This window comes from Ambystoma mexicanum, chromosome 13, assembly GCF_040938575.1.
Source record: "Ambystoma mexicanum isolate Mex_15411 chromosome 13, UKY_AmexF1_1, whole genome shotgun sequence".
NCBI lineage: Eukaryota > Metazoa > Chordata > Amphibia > Caudata > Ambystomatidae > Ambystoma > Ambystoma mexicanum.
The window spans coordinates 476,336,979-476,360,188 of record NC_090938.1 but is presented as its reverse complement, the minus strand read 5'-3'; the positions used below and the strand labels follow the sequence as shown (position 1 = coordinate 476,360,188).

At 48.4% G+C, this 23,210-nt stretch overlaps 1 protein-coding gene and 1 long non-coding RNA gene across 2 annotated transcripts in view; one reads left to right on the top strand and one right to left on the bottom strand.

Annotated features, from left to right (window-relative positions):
* Positions 1-22,270, bottom strand: part of LOC138521345 (uncharacterized) — a 51,464-nt gene extending 29,194 nt beyond the window's left edge. Inside the window, exon 1 of the long non-coding RNA XR_011283022.1 lies at positions 21,795-22,270. This is a non-coding gene — a long non-coding RNA (uncharacterized lncRNA). The remainder of the gene's footprint in view (positions 1-21,794) is intronic.
* Positions 22,271-22,285: 15 nt separating this feature from the next.
* The window catches only part of MYL4 (myosin light chain 4), a 58,421-nt gene continuing 57,496 nt past the window's right edge, over positions 22,286-23,210 (top strand). The window contains exon 1 of the mRNA XM_069634104.1: positions 22,286-22,418. Within this exon, the coding sequence (XP_069490205.1) occupies positions 22,299-22,418 (120 nt within the window). The 5' untranslated portion in view covers positions 22,286-22,298. The remainder of the gene's footprint in view (positions 22,419-23,210) is intronic.

Sequence of the window (23,210 nt, the reverse complement as noted above, 5' to 3'; positions counted from 1 at the left end):
TAACTCAAACAAGAGTGAATGATGCACTCACGTTTAAACTAAGGCTTGCAGATAGAGAGACAAACAGCCGACATCTGCCTCCTGTTAGAGAAACTGCTTATTTATAAAAACATCATCATTTTAAATCAGAAGAATGTTTTGTGTCTTTTCAACTCTATACCTCCATTAAGCATAATAGAATCTCGAGATAATAGTAAAATTGAATTTTTCAGCGAAAAGTACGCAGACAAGCTTTTTATTCATGTTGCATCATCCCTGATAAGGGCTGTAATTCTAGAAAATGATGCACTGTTCCTACCCATGGGCTTTGATTTAGTGGAGCTTAATAGGAGGGAATATTTGGAGATATTAAATTGGGCTGTTGATCTGAAGACCCAAGTGTGGAACCCAGGTGATGGAATACTGCTGCTCGGTGGATAACCCAAAAGGGAGAATGGTACACAAAGAGGTTGGCCAAAACTCACATTGGGTGCCATTAGAGGATTTGAATTGGGTGGCAAGGGCCCTGGTGGGGCGGTGTGGTGTTCGAGCTAAAACATGGCGCTGGTGCGCAGTGCATTCTGGGGGAACTCAGAGCCATAATGGATATTTATCCATGCCTCAGTGGAAAGCTACACTTGCTTTGCGAAACAACATGTTTTCAACGTTATTCGCTGATGGGCTTGGAATGCAGGCCTTCTCAGCCAAGGACACAGCACTGGGAAAGCTAAGATACGCAGGTGCCGGCTGGTACCTGATAGCGAAATTTGTTTTGATTTTCTATGCCTGCGCCAAGGTTTTGAGAAGAGTTATGGAATTGTTTTCAGGGCGTTTAGGAGAGGGAAGCGCTTTGCTCCATGAGGTTGCTGTCGGTCGACCCAGCTGGCAACCAACGATCACCCATCAATGCGCAAGCGCATTGCCAGTAGGTTTGAGAAGTTGCCACCCCTTGTTGAGGAGGGCATATATGCAGAACCCCTCGACGGTCAGACGGGACAAGCACAAAGACCTCAGTCGGAGGGGGGACGCTTCGGTCCGACATACCTGTGGGCTGTTGTGCTCTCGGCCTGGCTGTTATCGGGGTCTTTCAGCCGCTTCTGGCGAGATGAGGTTTTGTTAAGTTACGCCCACAGTGATGTATTCTTTCTTGGACTTCTTTGTGTATTCGGTGATCTATGTCCATGTTAGTTGTATGAGTTATTTCTATGTACCTGTAAGCTTTGAATAAATAGCCGTAAAGAGCTGATTATCTTCTAAAGTGTGCGTGGCTGTGAATTATTGTGTCTGTTTTTGGATTGTAGTATTTGCTCTATGATTGCATTGGTGATATATGGTAGTTCCGTGCACTTTTCAGAGGAGAGCAATACGTCTACCTGCGTTCAAAGTATTGGCTCTGCAACTGTACTGGTGATAAATTACTGTCCGTGCACTATTGGCGAGCAATACATTTTTGGCGACGAGGATGGGATATTTGTGATGAATTGCTCCAAATATTAAAGAATCTGTTTGAACGCAGATAGGCTTTGCTTACATTGCGAGCAAAATGTTGTTTTCATTGGGCAGTGAATGTTGAACTGTGTTAAGCTGTTTTGTTTTTTTTTCCTTTTCCCTTGTTGTGAAATGATGATTGTGTGAGAGGATGCAGAGCAGGCTGCCACCTTTCCTTGGTCGTCTCACTGCAGCTCTGAGACAGCCAATAGACAGCACCTTTTGTGTCAGCCTGCCACAGCCGATAGCATGTGTGGTTGAGATCTTTCCCCTTCAGTAAATCAGTCGTGGCTGACTTACTGCTTGGAAATGAAACCTGGGAGCCGAAAAGCAGTGAGCAAAGTGGAAAAATGGCTATGTTCACACTGCTCCGATGAATGGTGAAGAAAGATTTATGTTCAATTAGGAAAGAATTTTTTCATGCGGTTTCCCTTGACAAAGTTGCAAAGTGAAAGCTTGCTCTATTTTGGCATGAGAGAGAAAATAGTTGCAAGTATTTGACAGGCAAATTGTGACTAGTGTTTAAACATTGCGATCCAGCCCCAGTGTGCTAGCGAGTGGGGGGCTGTAATATAAGGAGGCGAAGGTGCGCCTTTCTTATAATGTATGCTTTTGAAGTGTTCACATTCCTGAAGATAATGTGGGAATGAGCCGTGTTTAGGAGAAAGAGTAACATCAGTGTTGAAAGCCTAAAGGGTTTGTTTTTGGCAATTGTAAATTCCATGGGCTGGTGGTGCATTCTGTTTAAGGAACACACTAAAATTGCCTGCATTGCATTTCTCCTGTGCCATGTTTGTAAGGGGTGAGAGACTCACTTGATTAAAAAAGTGAGTGAATGGCATTTGAATTTTCGATTTTTGTGTATTGATTTGAAATTGCAGAACCAGTTTGCACTGGTTTGGGGGGAAAAGACAATTTGTATTTCCTAAATTGCCCCTAGAGTAGTTTGACTGTTCGCACGCTATACCATGGAATTGCTGCTAAAAGCAAAAGTACTGCTGTTATTAAGGGATGTATGTTTTATACGAGACAAGGACAAGTCGATTGTGATATATAGTGATAATGTTGTTGACAAATTAACAGCCCACAAGCAATACAGAGTGTGGGTTGCTTTTGCAGACAACGTGCAGGGAGCTGCACTACACTGTCACAACTCGCTCCCTTCGCTCCCGTTCCCATCACTTGGGGGCATGATTTGGGGTTTATTCCCTACTGGACTTTTCCTCCGAACCATATGCTACAGTGCTGTGATGAATTGGGAGCGCTAAATCCCTATTTTCCAAGCTACTTCCCTTCCGGATCCATTCCAGGTTTTTGGCAGCCAGCATGCTTCTTTAACCAAATGACTTTGCTTCCCAGAATGCCTGGCCCACTGCTTCACCTCCACCCTTGCAGGACAAGGTTGGGTGGAGGATAGGCAACACCTGTGGCTGCAGGTGCAGCAATCAGCACACCTGAGGCGTGTGCTCGTTAAGCAGCTTTAAAAGCCTCAGTTTTACTTCAGTCCAGCGCTGGTCATCGTTGCAGTGTTCCTGTTGTGACTAGTCCCTTGTTCCTTGTTCCTAGCTTTTGTGCCTAGTTCCTGTTTCTTGTTCCCCCGCCTTGGATTTCGGATTCATGTGCTAAATTGATTTCTGCTCCCTAGATTCCCTTTCTGTCTTCCTCTGTTTGCAGGCAGCATTTCTCAGTGCTTTCCCCTTTTAGATGCAGCCCAGTTTGTCTGTGTTCTATATTTATTTGACTTTGTCCTTTGCTGCTGTAAACCTTTATGCCTTAGCCTTCCTCTTAGATTAGCTTCCAGTCTTTTCCTTGGAGGGGTGGGGGAAGTTTGCCTTGGTAATTTCGTTTTTTCCCTGCTCCTGTTCCTTATTTTCTCTTGGAATCCATTCCATATTTTCCCTTGCACTTCTGCATTTATTTCCCATTTGATTATTAGGTGTGGTGTGCTGTTGTAGCTAGCTCCTGTGTGAATGCCTATGTTTTCCTCACTATTCTGTAATCACTATTCCAACTTAGGTATTTAGTTATCCTCCCATTGCTGTTATAGCCTTTCTGGGTGCCAGTTTGATCAACAGGGTTCGTGGGCTTGCTGACATTCAAGAGGTTTTTCTCGTCCTCGTAAGTACTGTTTTTTAGTTCCCTTATTTAATACCATCAAGAGTGTTAGTTCACAGATCCTGTCATTGCTTGCCCTCTACATGGGTTTAGCGCTGTCAGTACCTGTAACAGCAATTGGGGGTAAGGCGCTTGCCGACTTTCCTCGCGTTCAGGTGCTTACCCCACATCCCTTTTCATATGTTGGTTTTGTTGTCACACTCTATTTGCACTCCTGGGTTTTAGCATACATGAGTCTTGGTTCCTGTGTGCACGTAGTTTATTTCAAGGCTATTCACTGTGTGATTTAGTGCACATTTCCCTTGCCATATTCGCTGCCTTTGTACTCGCCTGACTAATCCTGATATACACATGAGATGTTTTAAATGCACTGAAATAAGTGGTTATATTCTGGCAATGGTACAACAGAATGGAACATCTCTGTGTGATAAGACAGCACAAAGATTTAGTGGGTTGAGGGTTCTTTTTAAAGATCACACATTGCATTGGAGTGAGTTTGTGAAGCCAAACTACAAGGTTACGAGGAAAAAGAAAAATGTATGCCTTTAAATGGGACATTGATCAGTTTAAACAGGCTAAAAGGCGCTTTGCCGAATTACATCACACTGGGCCCCATGATGAAAACTGATACTTTTGAACTGGAAATTGTTATCTACAATGATGTTGTTGTGCAGAGCTTGTGGCTTGAAGATAACTTGCACTGTCTTGGGCAAGGTGCGCGGAAAAACAAAACTGTTGGAGGAAGGCAGGAAAGCAGAATGCCGCGCTCCTGTTCAGTGAAATGGTGTTTACAGAAGCTGGCAGATATGGGAGTTTTTTATGAGTTGCTGGAGCAGTGCAGGAAACAGTTAATCTGAATGAACTGTCTGAAACAGTGCCTTCCATTGATGCCGCCACAGTTTAAGAGTTATAGGCAAAGAGATAAGCTTGCTGCGTGGTATGGCGTTGCCATGTGCACAGGAAAGATAAACAATGACATTCCTGCATTCCATCCTCTGTGAGAGACACCGTCAGTGTGAGCAAAAACTGAGGAGGGGGGTGCAAAGCCAGAATGCTGAAACTGAACTTAAGGCGATAATTGCCGTGAGTGAGAAGATGAAAAAGAGCGCAATCTACCTTATACATGCTGATGTACGCATGCTTTCTGACACTGGCATGCAATAACAGAGCTGATCAGAAGCAAGGAATTCGCCCAGTATCAAATGGCAGACTGGGCGCATCACGCATCTGAACATTTGGGGAAACTGTGCATCTGTGAATGGGCTAAGAAAAGACAGCTGCCCATTTCAAGAGACATTGCCGTGCAAGCTGCATCCCAGTGCCCCATGTGATGTGTACTGATGTAAAGCGCTGTGCACTGGAGAAGAAACCTCTAGGAGCGTTGAGAAGTGAAAATACACAGCTGGCAAAATGCAAGCTACATTGCCAGGGCTGGAGTAACTGACAAAGACATTATGGCGTTACAGATGAAAAAGAAAAACTGACAAAGGTAGCCGTTTTGCAAGAGACAACATGCAGAGCGGGGCTTTGGAGTATAACATGAACACTGCACATTAGCCATAATCCAGAAGCCTCACGGCTTAGTGCAAGAATGAATGATTTGTTGAAGCAAAGAAAGGAACTGACTTAGACTATTGCTCTCAAAAGGGTGGCCCAAGAAATCAGCAGACACCCTTTGGGAAAATGACAAGTGGAAAACCAGAGGCTTGAAAGACACTGCCTGTATGGAGAACTGGAGAGAAGATAAACAAAGCTGCTTGTGCAACTGCAGGCGGTATTGGACTAACGGACCTTAACTATGAGAAAAAATGGAGTGATGCCAGCAGGGCAACCTAAATCAAGATCATGAAACACTGGAAGCAAGTTGGCGCCTGGCATTCGTGATCGCTTTGGTGACAAAGAAAAGCATTGATCCATTGAGAAGTGCGACCTGGGTACTTGTTATATGGCTTTTGTAAAATCACAGATCAGTCTGAGGTACCATTGACCAACTATGATCGCATTGCACAATGCTGAAAGGGGGGGGGGTGATGCATACTCCACCTGACTGAAAGGGGGGGATGCATACGCCACCTGGCTGTGAGTAACACAGAGAACGGAGACAGAGGATGGGCACTCACAATGCACACAACCCCTCTGCATACATTGGGTGATGGCATGCAAAACAGGCCATGGGAGCCATGAGCATATACTGGTTGCATTGCGTGAATCAATTAGTGCATGTAGAAGTGAGCCAAAGTAACAGTTGGATGCAAGCCATGGTGGAACATCATGTTCTTGATCAGACAACATGACTGACACATACATTCTCGCCTACATACAGGTGATGCAGGCTATCCCCTGAAGAGGTGGCTCCTTACACCAGTCCGGAACCCGCAGAACCAGCACGAGGAGGACTTCAACCGTGCACATACACGTACTCGTGTGGTCATAGAGCAGACATTCGGCCTATTGAAGGCACGGTTCCGAAGCCTCAGCAGGTCTGGTGGGGCACTCCTGTATGGCCATGAGAAGGTGGCAAAGATCGTCATGGCATGTGTCATGCTACACAATATGTGCGTCAGACGGAATGTGCCCCTGCCCCCTGACGCAGAACTGCAACCACCTGACGATGAGGATGAGGAGGGTGCAGATGGGGCAGCACCCCATGGAGGAGGCGATGCACAGGAGGGGCGTGCAATGCGCCAAAGTATCATAGACCACTGCTTCTAGCACACACGGCTGGTGTGTATCACATGGTGACTGCACTTGGGGCACTGTGTGGCTCTGGGACATGCACACTGTGGACTGTACACCAATAAAGCACACATACGCAATGAAAATGTCCACACATTTCTTTTTCGGAAAGAAAAAAGTGTATTCAAACTATGAAACGTCGTGACACCCCCCCCCCCCACCTCCCCCCTGCACACCCCAACACACCCCCCACCTCCCCTCTGCACACCCCAACACACACCCCCCACCCCCCCTGCACACCCCAACACACACCCCCACCTCCCCCCTGCACACCCCAACACACCCCATGTAGGTGTCAACAGATGCCTGTGACAGTGGCCACAGGCTGTTACAAGCCCCCTCTCCCGGCCCCCGGGGCACCCCTGGCTGTGGAGCGCAGGTTACATCCGGAACGTCGCACGGGGCTGCTCTGTGCAGAACTGGCAGTGGAGGATGTCCCTGCCTGCCCCCGTGCATGGACGTCCTGTAGGGTGTGGGTGAGCTCAGTGAGCGCACGACGCAAGCCGGCAAGTTCTGCACAGATGTCCCTGGACATGGCCTGCATGGCATCCCTCAGGGTGGCAGTGCTCTGGGCTACTTCGGCCCTCAGGGTCTCCGTGGCCTGTTCAATGGTTGCCCTAGCCCCCACACATTCCGCGGCATGCTCAGTCAGCATCGTGGACAGTTGTTGCTGCCGTTCTGTGATGTCCTCGAGGGACTGCTGCCCCTGCTGGCTCTAGTGTTCCACACTCCGGTGTCTTTTTCTAGGCTTTATAACACATGCCATGTGAGTTCTCTTGCCATTTCCCAATGTGGGTCTCTCCCATCTGAAAGAGTACCTCTTTGTTTGTTTGTTTGTATATTTATTTGTAATGCGCTCCTCACCCGAGGGTATCTGGGCGCGACAAGAATATACAGTTTCTTTAGTTACATAGGGCCTCATTAAAACCCTGGGATGGCATTTTGGGAACATGCAATCTAATCCTTCTCCAAGAGACCTGGTTATCTGAACCGCCAATTTTGGATGGCTATACAAGCCTACTGATTCCGACGGTTAGGGGCAATAAAGGAAGACCAAAGTCTGGTCTTCTAGCTCTGGGGGTATCAATTGTTATAAAACTCTACTGGAATCCTAAGGCTGTAGACTCCATTTGTCTTGGGAGGATGGGGCAGGGGCAACGGGCTCGCCTTGGAAACAAGATGACGCGGAGCAGCGCAAGTACGATCCCTGAGTTCGAGGTTAGAAACCTCTGGGTATTAAGCGCGTTACAAATAACCAATCATAATAATTATTATAATAATTATAGACAATGCAAGTTTTATCGACGTGGTCATGGAGTTAATTGATGAAGCCCTTCCTTCTATATATGTGACATCAATCATTGTTTGTGGTGAACTAAATATTACCTGTAAAGAACTAGATGATCAATTTCCAAAACAGCAATGCAGGAGTCCAATAGAAAACGGGGCAATGTTTGGTGTGACACAATGGAGATCAGAGGGCTCCACATGCTTAATGGATCCGTTTGGGGGACTTACCAGCACAGGCAACTTGGGCAAGGGGCAACCAACAGGCAATTCTCGACTATGCATTCATTACAACCGAACACATATGCACATGTGGTGGAAATGAACATAGTAAACACTACCAATAGTGATCATAATATAATGCACATTTGCTGTAATTTGCCAAAAGATGAGTGTAGAAAGCTGGAATATAGCCCATCTATTGAAATTAATGGTAGTCGGGGCAGGATAAAGAAAAATGCAACCACGCAATGGGGCAGACAGGTTGTCCAGTCACGAGGTCAGAGGGAGGAATATACAGCAGTACTTGACTTATTTGGATCTAGCCATAATAGTACTGGTAGATTGGTACATAAACATAGACATATCTTTGACTTAAAGATACAAAAATAAAAAAAAGAGAACTGAGAAGGGCCCTAAGAGAGGAAAAAACAAAGGGTACATGTATAACAACTACAGTAAGGAGGTTGAAGCAAAAAATCAAAAATTGGCTAAGAGGTCATAAATCAGCCATTCTGCAGAATGATGCAGAAGCTATGCTGAGGACAACTGGCAATAAGAACACATCTGACACCTGGAAGCTGCTAAAAAAATCTTGACAGCTCCCAGAGTGCCCTGGTAACAAACCCAATAGCTGAGGAAATCTGGACAGCATATGTTGAAAGGATAGGGTTGTGAGTTACTCAGGTATGAAGCCCTGGGCTTTGGCTTTTGATAAGGATTACATTAGCGGTCTTATACTGAAGAGTAGTTTTTCCAGAGCCCCGAGTTTGGATAGGCTATCACATTTTTTATTAACACCAGTCCCTGATGCCTGGGTCGAAATGCTGTTCAAATTATTCATCAATATTATAAAATCTAAAATTATTCCTACCTCTTGGAGAAAAGCAGTGGTGATCCCCATTTTCAAAAAGGGGATTAGAACGTGCCCCTGTAATTACTGCCCCATAGCTCTTTTAGACGCGCCAGGTAAATAAAATTTTCTGAGCTAGTGTTGAAGGAGTTACAAGAGTGGATAGTTAGATCCGGACATTACAACAAAAATCAATCATGTTTTGTTCGAGCGATCGCCACAGCTTTGAATTGTTTCCTCATGAACTTTTTGAAAAAGCAAGCACTGAAAGCCAGAACGCAGATGTATCTGGCTTTCATTGTCTTCACCAGAGCCTTTGATAGTGTCAACAGAGCCCTACTGTGGGCACAATTAAAAGAATGGGGGTGAGAGGCCACCAGGGGGCGCAGGCAAAATGGCCACCTGATCGCTCGGTTTCCCTGAAGCCCGAGAGATTTGTGGAGTAAACTGCGATAAAAGGAACGTTATCCTCCTATAAAGGCCGAATCCAGGTGGGGGAACTCTTGGGGACTCCGGAGATACCTCCCCGAGTCTTGGGGGTGCCCGGGTCCCCGAGATATTTGACTTGGACCGTCCGCGCTACCCTTCCCCCCTCCGGCCCGTGCCACGCACGAGGTGAAGCTCTGCGGCCAGCCTCCTCCTCTCCGCGGATGAGCATCTTGCTGGGATCAATCTGAGGAATCGACACCCTGCACCTCTCAGGCAGCACTGAAAGCCCGTGGGAGTCCCTCTGTAACCGGGGCCCTCGCCCGTGGGGGCCTCCTCAGACGAGCCCACCTTCAGCTCCCGCTGCGGCTGCCTTGGATGTTCGTATGCTTTAGGCCTCCACGGCCTGACCCCGGCCCGCCGCACACACATCCGTGTATCTCGACCCGGGCCGTCGCTGGAGCTCGCCCGTGCTCCTTCCTCTCCTCACCCCCCAGGCGCTGGGGAACATCTTCGCAACCATTACATAAGGACCCCCCCCGGGCTGCTGCTGCAACACAACTCTTAGAGGCCTACACCGAACTGGCCCGGGCCGACGCGGGAGCACGCCTGGGCCCCTCGGCGACCTTTGAAGGCACCCACCGGCCCCACGTCGGAGCAACCATGAGTAGTGGCTGTCGGGGAGTTGGTGCCCGTCCCAACCGCCACACCTTATTGAGGGGACCGTCTCCCCGAGCCCCAGGGGGAGATCTTGAGGAACTACGAAGACCTAGAGGGGGAGACACCACATGAGATGGAAAGGAACCCTGGCGAGTTACCAATTAATTCCCCGAGAACAAGAGATGGAGACCAACTCGCTGCCCACACGGACCCCCGACATGAACACTATGCAGAGCAACATCCAGACAATCCTAGACGAAATTAGGGAGATGAGAACGGACATGGGTGCCAAGCTGGCCGACCTCACCGCCAAGGTCTCCACTTTGGAGGAGAGAATGGAGGGGGTGGAGAACAATCAGGCATCCACCATCTTCCTGGAGGCTCAGATGGAGGCGGGGTTCAAGGAGATGCATGGGCATGAGGGAGAGCTCCGTTGCAAAGTGGACGATATGGAAAATCGTGAACAGAGATGCAACCTGCGATTCTTCGGCCTGTCGGAGGTGGAGGGGGAGACCCAGACCGGCCTGGAGAGCAAAGTACAGGAGATCATTAGGATTGTCCTGGGAACCGACTCCGGAGAAACCATCCTGATCGACAGGGTTCACCGAGCTGGCGGAGGTGGTAGGGGCCCACGCTCCGTGCTTGCGAAGTTCCACTATTATAGGGACAAAGCAAAAATACTTGAAAGAGCCAGAACCCTGAGAGAGATACAATTCGACAACTCCAGGGTGGCAATATACCAGGACCTGTCCACCCTCACGCTACAAATGAGGAGGAAAAAATGTGGCCCGATCACCAGGTAGCTCCAGGAAAAGGGGGTCCGGTACCGCTGGGGACACCCATTCTACCTATCCTTTGAGTGGCAAGGGGAAAACTTTCAGCTTGTTACAGAAGAAGACATCCAAAGAGGCATCGACAAACTGATCGGGGACCCTCCGAGCCCTCGGGGGAGAGCGGTGGACCCGACAGAGATCCGAGTGGGGCCCCACGGGGCTCTGACCACAGCCAGGGGAAACACAAAGTGAAGGGCACCCGTAAATTCAGGAAAACCAGACACCCCTCGGAGGGACGTGGAGGGCCCACATGATTACGGGATAGAGGGGAGACAAAACGGAACTCAGTGCGGATTGGTTGGGGTTCACTTGCTCGCCCGCCCCGGCGAATTGAGGAGAAGCATTTATTCCACTTCTGCGGATGCCAAAGCACATGCGGTGGATCCGAGTGACTGAGAGGAAAGGGGGGAAAGTTAAAGAAATGGGATGTTGTTATGTTGTTGTGTTGCATTGCATCAGACCGTAGGGTCCTCACGGGCCCCCTCATGTTTGGGGGCGATTTATATTGTGTTGTGATGTTGCCACGGTTGGCGAGGCTTAGGCCAAAATTGAGGGCTGCAGGTTTCGGGTCCCACCTGTTTGAAACACGGAGGGGGGTTGTTCTCGGTCGTCGGAAGATGGCCAGCTGCATCCCCCGAGGCCTTCAAAGATCCCTCTAACCCACATTGGAAGCTAGTTCACGGTTGGACCCAGCCCTTATGAGACAAGTGGCGAGAGCTGAGGGGACAGGGGCAGGGGGGGTCTTGTTGAGGTATTGTACCCCGACTAAAGCTGTTGAATGTTCCTAAGAGTAAAAGTTGGAGGATACGCTCCACACTATTTATCTCTCGGGGCCCAGGCAGCAGCCTTGGTGGTTCGTTGACTAAACCCGATGTCTGTCGGGCGATGGAGATGGACGCCTACCAAAATGGGTACGGGAAATGGGGAACCAGGGAGGGGGGAGGGGAAAGAAATAGGGAACGCCACGCCATGGTTCTGGGGTCCAAGCCAACAGATGATAATGGGGGCACTCACAGAGGTTTCACAGGGCAAGGATAGCGACGACCATGGTTGAAGGTCGGATCGGTACGCTCAACGTTAAGGGTCTCAACTCGCAGAACAAGCGGTCTCTCACGAGTAACTTATTCCGCAAACAGAAATTACTTGCCGTCTTCCTACAAGAAACCCACTATAGAACTGGGGGCCGAGTCAACGATTAAGGGAAAGGAGATAGGCAGAAACTTCTGGGCTTCGCACAAATCCTCTAAGAAGGAGGGAGTGGGTATCCTCTTGTGTAAATCGCTGCCTCTCATCGATGTGGAGACGAAGAGGAGCTTTGGAGGCAGATTCCTGGCGATCAATGGGTTAGCCCAGGGTGCACGAGTCACACTAGCCACAATATATACACACCCAACGCCGGCCAAGTCAAGTTTATTCGCAGGGTCTTTGGGGTTACGGACGGGTGGGCCGAGGGAGCCACAATCCTGGGCGGAGACTTCAATCTCATTACAGACCCTCATCTGGACTGGTGGTCGGCCAAAGGGGCGGGACCAAGAGCCCCCACAAAAGATAATCTCGCTTTGAGGGACCTCCTACAAGAATACTGCTGGGTTGATGTATGGTGCAAATGCTGGCAGACCCCGGGGGGTTACATGTTCTTCTCCCCTCCTCACCAAACTTACACGAGAATTGACTTACTGCTGGTCTCGGAGGGGGAGAGGTCGGGGACCCTACGGTCGAGTCTGTGACCTGGTCAGATCATGAGCTCCTCGTTATGGAATGGCGTTTGCAAGCTACCGTGAAAATCACGTAGGTGGCGCTGTAACGATACCCCCATGAAGGACCAGGTGTTTAGGGAATTCCTTAGGAACGAAATGAAGGCCTTCTTCCAATCGAACGACACAGGGGAGGTCCCAATGGTCTCAGTCTGGGAGGCAGCGAAGGCCACCTTCAGGGGTCTCCTCATCGCAGAGGGTGCAAGCAAGAAGCGAGAGAGGGCCCTGATAGAATCCAGACTCCGGGAAGACCTGCGGGCCATGAGGGCACAGCTCACCAAGGGAAACATAGACCGCGAAAACCTCCTGAGTGAAATGAGAGAGAAGAGACAGGCTCTGCATACAATCCTGATTGGAGAGGTAGTTAAAAAAATGAGATACACGAAGCAGAGATACTACTAGAGGGGCGACAGGGTTGGGACTCTTCTGGCACACAGACTGAGGGAAAATAGGGCGGACAGACACATAGAAAAGGTCAAGGACGGGGCGGGTAACACCCAGATAAAAACTGAACATATAGCAGAATCATTCGCGGCCTTTTATTGGGCCCTCTACACCAAACAAGAGGGTGAATCACTGGAGGAAATTCGAAAATATCTTGATGACCACCCCCTACCTAAGCTCACAGACCTAGAGAGAGAGACACTGGACAAGGAGATAACGGAGGAGGAGGTGTAGGAGGCCATCAAAAAGCTTAAAATAGGCAAGACCCCGGGGGAAGACGGGTACAGAGCGGATTTCTATAAACAATTCCAGTCCGAACTAACCCAACCGCAGACCAAATTATTTAGCCACATCAAGACCTTAGAAACCATTCCACCAACATTCCTGCAGGCCATAGTCACAGTCATCCCTAAACCGGGCAGAGATCCAGCGGAGTGCGGCTCATACAGGCCCATCTCGCTCCTGAACACAGACGCCAAGATCTTTACCAGGATCCTGGCGACACGGCTAGAACGGTGTCTCCCCCGGCTGATCCACCCCGATCAGGTAGGCTTCGTAGCAAATAGACAAGGAGCAGATAGTATGCACAAAACCCTGCACATATTGAGCTCAAATGGAGTGAAATCCAATGGTGCCCTTCTCCTGTCTCTAGACGCGGAGAAGGCGTTCGACAGGGTGAGCTGGGCCTTCATGGAGGGGGTTCTATCGTCCTTGGGGGTGGGACCCAGGTGGCGGGGATGGATGATGGCCCTCTACTCCCACACTTCCGCTAAAGTGGTGGTCAATGGAAGAGAGTCAGAGTCCTTTCCTTTAAAGAGAGGCACAAGACAGGGATGCCCATTGTCCCTCTCATATACGCACTGGTGATGGAACCTTGAGCCATAGCAATCAGGACTAACGCCCAGATCCAGGGTGTCAAGATGGGGGGGAACCGATTACAAAATAACCCTGTTTGCCGACGATGTCCTCCTGTACCTCTCTAAACCATCCTAATCTGTCCCGGAGGTGTTGAACAGTCTGGAGCGATATGGTTCCCTGGCAGGCTACAGGGTCAATGTAGATAAGTCAGTGGCGTTCCCGGCAGGCCAGCTCAACGAGACCGAGAGACAATATATCGACAACCTTCCGTTTTGTAAATGTACAGAGGGATTCTCCCACCTGGGGATCCAAATTCCATCAGACCTAGGGGATCTCTTCAAAGTAAACTATCCGCCCCTATGGAGGTCGATCAAACACGACCTGGGAAGCTGGTCGAAATCCGGCCTCTCATGGATGGCTCGCCTCAACTCCATCAAAATGGTAATCCTCCCCAAATTCTTGTACCTGTTTCAAATGCTGCCAACCCAGATACCAAACCCATTCCTCCTGGAGATCAAACAGGCCCTTTGCCGTTATCTATGGGCCGGTAAATCCCATAGATTTGCTTACGACACTCTCACAAGACCCAAAGATGAGGGTGGGGTGGGCTTTCCCGATCTTGACACCTACAATAAGGCATCACAACTGCGCGTCCTTGTTGACCACCTGATGACTGGCCCAAAGAAAAAAATGGGCAACGTTAGATAACACACTCTTCTCGCCAGTCACATTGGACGAATGGCTATGGGTCCCCAAGACCTCTATCCCAAGAAGGGTTCTGAAACACCCAGTGTTGGGAGTGCTGTGGTCCATTTGGAAGGAAGGGGGTTACCTGAGATGGCTCACAACGTGGCCCTCACCTTGCCCCACCACTTTGGGAAGGGATCAACGAACCACTGGCCTTCCAGCAAAGGTAAGAGGTGGGCCTCTGTAGGGCCGGACAGCTCTGGGTGGATGGGGTGTTTATTTCTCTAGGTGACTTGAAGGATGCCCTGGGCCTCCCTGACCTCTCCCCCTTTCGATATCTACAACGCAAGGGTGCCCTTACCGAGAGCAGATGGGGAGACACACTTAGGCGGGACCTAACCGATTTTGAGAAATATCTCATAACGTACAAAGGCACCAAGGGGGTGATATCGCGGCTTTATAGCTTCTTGCTGTTCTCTACCCCACAGGACCCCCCATCTTACAAAGTACAATGGGGGAAGGACCTGGGCACCCCTATAATGGAAAAGAGATGGACCAAGATCTGTAGGTAGGCACACCGCTCCACAACTACATCCCAATACCGCCACCAGGCCCTGAAGTTGATACACAGATGGCACTACCCCCCACAAAGGATAGCCGAAATGAGAAAAGGCTACGACCCCCACTGCTGGAAATGCCATGTTGAAAAGGGAGACTATGTCCATATGTGGTGGAAGTGCCAGGTGGCACAAACCTATTGGAGTGAGGTCCTGTCATGGATAAGGGGAGTGGACGGATTGGCGAGAACTCTGTCCCCCTGGCTGGTGTTGTTCGGTATTGAGGTCGAAGGGGGCCCCAAGGTAAAACACGACCACATGTTGCAGGTCATGCTAGTCGCGGCTAGATGCTGCTGGCACCAGAAATGGAAAACACCCCGACCTCCAGGGAAGGGGGAGTGGGTAGCGAAAACACGAGCAATCTACGACATGGAGTACTTGACCCACCTGATCGATGAATCCAAATCTAACATCGAGGCCCTATGGCTGCCATTTTTTGACAAATACGGGAAAACAGCCTGAGGCATGAGTAACCATCTCAGGTGGCTCTCCTGATGGGAACAACACGATTGGGGCAACCCCTTTGGAGTCGGAGGAGATCGATTGTTACAAGACATGTGACTCTTATATGTTGAACCTTATTTTCTTGAGCACCGTTTCGCTCTCGGAAGCAACCCTATGCTCGCAATGTATCCTCAGACGATGTGCTGGACTCCGTTGTTGTTATCTACCATTAAACCATGGCGTGGTATTAGGGGGGTGGGTGTGGGAGGTGGGGAGGGAGTTGTGACCTCACTTTGATACATATAGATGTTTGCATTATTTTTTGAATTATGTCATAAATGTAAAATTTCAATAAAACCAAATTTTCAACAAAAAAAAGAATTGGGTGCCATTGGGACCTGTTAGAGATAATTACTCAATTGTACAGTGATACATCAATATATTTTTGATTAAACAAACAGAACAGGGAAAACTTTTGAGACAAATTCCAACCAATAGAGGCCTCAAAAAAGGTTGCATCCTTCCCCAAGCCCTGTTCAACCTGTTGGTGTCAGATCTAAAGGTGGACATGGCTGTGGCAAGGGCCTTTCCACCAAGGATTAATGGCCACCCAATCCAGTGGTTATTCTACGCCGATAATTTGGTGGTTTTAGATCAAACCCCAATCGGATTACAAAGAGCCCTGAAGGCGTTCCAAGGATGCACGCAGCGCAACCATCTAAAGATAAACATTAATAAATCAAATATTATGCTAATAGCACATAAGAAAAACAAAAAGAACATAGAAAGGCTATCCTGAAATATCTTATGTACAACAATGGCTAGAGTCAATGTTTATGGATATTTGGGTTATAGTTTCAACACGAGCTAAATTAAACTGTTTGGGCTGACCTATTACGAACAAGGATGGAGTCATTAGCTTCACAAGGGCTACTTATTTTGAAAAGATTTTTGGAAATAAAGTTCAACATTATAAACTAAAAGTAGTCCCTATAATCACCCATGGGACTGGCCTGCTCATTTCAGTTAGACCTATACACTGGAATAGATTGGAAGGAATATATTGGAAATAAAGGTCTGGGGACTTCCAAGAAGCTTCCCTAACCAAATGTTCAGGTATGAGTTGGGGCTTTTGCCTCCACAAATCTTGGCGAGATGGAAACATCTAAACCTTTATAGAAAGTGCTTGTTGGCAGATGACTCATTCTTGTTTGGTATTCTAGTTGAGTCCCTAAAGAGTGGTGAAACTAACCATTTAAGGAAATGGAGAGAGGAAATGTCAGGAGAGGCTGAGAGAAGCTGTGACAAAGCTGGGCTAAATCTAATCCCTGAGGAGACAAAAACAAAAATCTGGAGGTTGGATTGGATTAAGAGTTACGATTGATGCATAACCTTTAAAGTGTTTAACAACTTTGAGAAAGAAGTAAGGGAATTGAATCATTTTGCATCATATTCGCATAAATACCCGACAAGAAGTTTAGGAGGCTATTCATGCAGATGCATTTTAATGTATTGCCCACACAGGATGTTTTGGGCCCCAGAGCCGGATGTTGCCGTTTTTGTAAAGACCCAGAAACAATTAAGTCGATTAGGCATCTTTTGGTGGACTGTAGTACTCTAGCGGAAACAAGAAGCTCACAAACGGACAAATACATAGGGCAACACTCATGGTTGGCACCTGATTGGTGGGCTATCATATTCAATGGGAAAAAGCTAAGTCTCTCGATCACAGTTATTGTTTTTTTGGCCAAGTTGTTGGAGAAGGATCTTAAGTGATCGAGTTTAAAAGACGGGATAAGTTAATCAGATAGGAAAGGGGACGTTATTCTGCCCGGATGAGGACTGTATTTTGTATTATGTTGGTTGATGCAGGGACGTCATTTGGGTGTCGCCAAGGGTCACAACTGCGACACCTGGGGTCTACATTTGCAACCGCTGGTATTCCCTTGTGACCCCAACTTAATTAAAAAAAAACAGTTGCTGAAAACAAATAATAACATGTACATGCCAAGTTAAGCTCCAACCCCTTCTCCCTCGGCTTCCTTGCAACTCACATACAGGAACCAGGAAGCTCTCGCAGGAGCTTCCTGGTTCCTGTTTGTGAGCAGCATGAAGGAGCCTATGGGGCCTGGAAGGACAGACCAAAGCGGCAAGAAAAAGGTAATAAGGCTTTTTTTGTAATATGATGTGTGTTTTGCATGTGTGAAGTGCGTGTCAGATGTATGTATGTATGTGAATGGTGGGTGAATGAGAAGTGATGTGATGTATGTTTTTGAATGTTCTGGGTGGGTGGGTGTGTGACTGTGTAGAGAATGCAATGAGTGGATGTAATAGCTGTGAGTGACTGGTGGGTGAATGAGAAGTGATGAGTTGTGTGTTTTTGAATGTTCTGAGTGGGTGGCTGTGTGCCTGCGTAGAGAATGCAATGAGTGGATGTAAGAGAAGGTGTGAGTGACTGGTGGTTGAATGAGAAGAGATGTGATGTGAGTTTTTGAATGTTCTGGATGGGTTGGTGTGTGACTGTGTAGAGAATGCAATGAGTTGATGTAAGAGAAGGTGTGAGTGAGTGACTGATGGGTGAATGAGCATACATGTGGTAGTGTGTTTGAATGTTGTGGGTGGGGTTTGGTGTGTGCCCGTGTGGTGAATCCAGTGTGAGCGAGTGTGAGAGGAGATGTATAGCTGAGTGACCATTGGCTGAAAGGGAATGCATGGGTGTATAAGGCCCTGGGAGACTGGGGATCACTGGAGCATTTTTGCCACATCCTTTGTCGACTTTGAATGTTTTACTGGTATTTTTGGGCAAAGGCAAGTTCATGTGTTCCATTCCCTGGCTAGACTGGTATTTTGGTGCAGCCAGTCTAGCCATTGCTTACTGTGACATGACATGCATTACTCGGCATCTTTTAAAAAGCAAGCATGATAAGTAGTGTTACCTCGCTAGACTGATGTTTTGGCATAGCGGCCTCTATATTCTTCACTGTAGCATGACATTTTATTAACTGAGCATCTATGATGAACCAAGCATGATAAGTGTTCTTATGGGTCTAGACTGGCTCACATTGGAACCAGTTTGGACAGGTTTTCCCATTGGGACATATCACTTTTAATGGCCAAACTAACAGGAATATGTACTTACATGGAGTACTGGCATATATTGGCAGAGACAGTTTTGTGCCAAGTGCCAGTAATGACACTATAGAAAAACGTCTTAAAACGAACATATGTATGGTCTTATATGGGAATACTAGCATATGTTGGTGGAGCCAGCATAAAAATGTATGGAAACAGCCAGCATACAAATGTTTTTTATACTGGCATATATTGCAGGGACCGGCATGATAATGCATTGGGAAATAACCTGTGCACTTTTGGCGACTTGCATCTATTGTAAATGTTTTCATGACTTACCCTACACCCTACAAAACTGTTTGTTGGCCTTTCCTTTTACCCACATTGTTGGCCTTTTACCCACATTTTCCCAGAAAGTGTGGTTTGTAATGTACCCTTTAACCCATTATTCAAAACATTTACCATTTACTCTGGGGAGGGAAAAGAATCCCTCCCCACCCCCTGCCAAACCCATTTTGTTTAGTTTGAGCTCCCTGGCTATGCTCGGTCGCAATCACATACTTGAGACCAATATTTACACCCTCCAAAAAAATAACTCACCAGCCACCACTGGTGGCTGGTATATTTGTGGACCAGGCACTGGCCCCATTCTCTCTGATACGTTAAAGTTGTAAGCTTTGATTGAAAAACATATTTACTTCTTTCACTTGCAGCAGTGCATGCCCCTGCAGCGGCATAATCATCGTGGACATTCTGCACATGTGGTGGTGCCCACAGCGTGGCTCGCAGGGTAGCTGCCACATTTTGTGCTACACCATTGTGCACCACTGGGTCTGACAAAGGGGTAGTGTGCAGTGCACTCCTTGAAGTCTGCCACTGAGTCCCCGGGTGAGAAGCAACTTGTGGGTGTTTTCCATTTTAAATAACTGTGTGTTGCTATGAATTTATGTGTGCAGCAAGGATATTACATTAAATGGTATTTTTTTTTAAAGTCCTCTGGCACCCAGCATTACCCTTAGATCATAAAAACTATGGGGGGTCTTGGGTATATTTAAAGAAGCTTTGCCAGGCATTATACTCCAGCAAAGATAACATTATCAGGTGCACTCCCCTCTGTGCACTCAGACCAGTCTAATAGGTTTCTTCTATCGTAGTGGTAGGTGAATCATATATACATTTATAACCAGGGAATTTTGTTGATACTAAATAATGGGCAATTATTTCATTTTCAGGCCTTGCTCGAGCAGCATTTTTCTCCTGGTTAAACAGCAGCGCACGCTTCCCAAGATCAGTGCCTTTTTGGCTTATTTAACACAGCAACGTCACATATAACACGTACTTCTTTGTCCATTGATCTATAGATGTTTCATGCACTAGCTGTAGCCTGCATTACAGATTTCGGTTACCCTGTTAGAAATACTGCATTGTATGTTTTACATATAGACACCACGTGGAATCTGGAAAAGGGCATTCCCCAAAAGTGTAATCGTGGACAAATCACGCCTCCCCTGTGCTTCAGTTCTTATATCTGGCTGAAATGAGAGCACCTGGAAACACTGGCACTAGATGCATCTAAAAAATCTGAAGGTCATTTGCCAGCACTTTCTGTGATGTCACTTGGGGGCGCGGTCAAATTACATAACTTCCTGTGATGTCATCTGGGGGGTCAAGGGTCGTGTGATGTCAATTCCGCTACCGCTGGCATTTTTGTGAAATGGCGTCCCTGGGTTGATGGTTCTTCTGAGTGCACGTCCACAATCACTGATGAAGAAATATGTAAAACTGAAACATTTTTAATTGAGAGAGGTTTAATTTCAGGATGTAGAAATGTCAACTTGTGGCATGCGAGATATGAAATAATATTGCATTATAGTATTGTACTCATGCAGTTATACTGCAGTCCTAAAAACAAACTTCACATAAGAAAGAAGACATCATGGAGACAAATCTACATTTTCAAGAATTAAGGTTATCAACGCCTTGGTTTCAGATATATGGTGGCATGTGAAGGGGTTTAAAATGAAGTTCAGAAACAAGGGGGAAAGGTGGACGACCATGGGTACCAATATCGAATAAGAGTGTCACCAGCCAACCACCAGGATGTTGGGGGAGCAATTCTCCTCACTTGCTCGGGGTGTGGCGGAGTAGATTTCAATGGGAATGTGTAGGATGCAGGAGGGAATTGCAGGGAGGCGGCGAGCAGGTCTTTGGTTAGAGTCGCCGGGATGTCGCGTGTCGCAGGAAGGGGATGTCGCGTGCCTGCCGGAAACGCAGCGTGCTCGCGCAGCGCACTGCTCTCGGGATGCATGCGAATCCCGCGGTGACTGACAGTAGCCCGAAAAGTGACATCATGGAACCGTCCGCTTGAGGCAATTACACGCAGTTTTGCACTTGCTGGCAGCTGTGGGAGCCCTGACGTCATCCCCTCTGCACGTGCCCCCCTTCCCTTCCAGCACGGAGAGCTCCCACCCTCGTGCGTAGCCATAGAGCTCCCCCGGCAGAGCTTGCTGGGAACAGCTGCTTTAAGCCTAGGCAGGTTAGTGGGGACCCGCGTCCGGCCCCTCCCGGCCCGGCACAGCTGCGGGCTAGAGCCGCTAGAGCCGCACCGCCAGCCCAGGAGCGCTGCTCTGGCCCTGGACCGCCTCCGGGAGGAGTGGGCGGGGGAGGGTGGGGTGCAGCGCGGCGGCGAGCCCCCCATCAAGACATTCCACACCAGAGGAATAATCTCCTGGTGAGGCCGCTCTATAAAAAGCCCCCCTCCACCACACAACCCCCCTCGCTTCAGCCCGGCTCCCTTTGTTTCTGGGCTTCCTCTTTTTATTATCCAAGCTTATGTTTTTCAGGCGCTGCACTCGGCCTGCGTCCTACTGTATTATTAAGAATGCTGCCTCTTTTTTCCCCGGGCGTTTTGCTATTGTCACCAAAATATGGACTGCGCGCCTCATCCCTCCAGTTGAGACCTGGCTGTAGGAGGGCATTTTGTGCCTAGCCTGCCCCCCCCCGCCTTACCCATCCTATCAGACCTCATGACAAAGGACAATTGTTAGGACCCCCTCCTCCTCTGCCGAGCACCCCTCCCACGCCGGGCCGCTTCCTTTTATAGTAAGCAGGAGTTATTCCTACTGCAGACCCACCCCCAGGAGACCCGGTCAGAGGTATATAGGGAGGGAGTTTGCGTCCCCTTCTGTCCCTGTCACCTCGCCGCTTGCTGCTCCGCCTTTTCTCCTCTCACCTCAGGTACTTTCCGCGCATCCTTTCTACAATCACCGCTATCCGTCTTTACGCTTTTCCTACACCAAGCAATCACAATTTCCCCACTCACCTGGGTACTCCCTGCGCCGCATTTTCTCCACGCACGTCTGTGCTCCTTATTTTTTCTGCATCCACCAATGAGTTCTTATATATCCTATTTTCACCCGTCCCTTCTTTTCTTCACATCAGTATTCGGTCTCTCCACCATTTGCTCTGACTTTTCTCCATCCATGAAGCATTTCGTTGTTTCCCTGTTTATCCCCTTTTAGCGGGCGCGACTTCTTGTTGCAGGATTTTGATCACTTGAGCCCTTAAGGATTACTCCCCGCTCATTATTTCATCCGCTACTCTAAGTCCATCTTTCTCTCCTCGCTGTCTCGACCACTCCTTTTATCCGAGCACCTGGTTACTCTTTGCGTCTGATTTTTCAACCCACTGAGCCCACCTCCGTTCTCGCGGCTCCTCCTTTTCTCCGCTTACTAAGCGCCCCTGTCTTCCTTGTAGCTATTCACTCCGGTATGTTCTACTTCATTTCTCCTGCAGGGGGTCAATCCCACAGTCTCCCGGTGCCACCATGCCCCCCAAGAAGATCGAGCCGAAGAAGGAGGCCACCAAGGCAGCCCCGGCCCCCGCCCCGGCACCTGCTGCACCTGAACCCCCCAAGGAGCCGGCCTTCGACCCTAAAAACATCACCGTGAGTATCGCTTAACCTGAAACCCCACACCAAAGAAAAGGGCATTCCAACCAAAGCCACTGAGTGTGTCGTCTTGAAATGTAGATAATTGTCGATTGATCCCATATTGATTTGCCTGCAAATATTGCTTTATTTGTGATTTAAGTAGCTATTGATTAAGCAATGATCCCACCTCTGTAAAGGGCGATTCAAGTGCGAATAGCAGTAGATATTACCTACCGGGAGGTTTGCAATGGCCATTTGGGACCGTCAACAAGGGCACACATTTCCATAGCCTTGGCCAGTAATGCCACCGCTTCTGGGACCTAGAATGCCGGGCATAGCAGGGATCACCCACACATCTGTGACACACAGCGTGTTTTGCGCGTGGGACCTAAGTGTTGACTCTATAAAATCCATATAGTAAGGGGCTTGGATTACCCGAGGGTGGAGTGCGTCCCTCTCATGGCTCTGTGGGTCTTCATAGGCTCCAGAGATCAGAAAAGAGCCATGGCGATGACCAGGTCAGCGATGAATGATGAACCGAACAGTGACTCATGCACGTTCACGCCTTTTACGCTGCGACGCCGCTTAAGCTACGCCATTTCGGTGCACTCTCATGTGTATTGCTGCAAGGTCCGGGGCCCTAGACGTGTAACAGTGTGCTGATACTTCAAGGTATCATTTTACCACCGAGACAGCAGAGAGGCGGAGGAGGGGAGGTTCGGCGTCACTTTTTGGGTGATTAACAGTTCCCTGGGCATTGTGTGTAGAGTGCCAGTGATCTAGGGTATAGGGTGCTGTACAATGTGT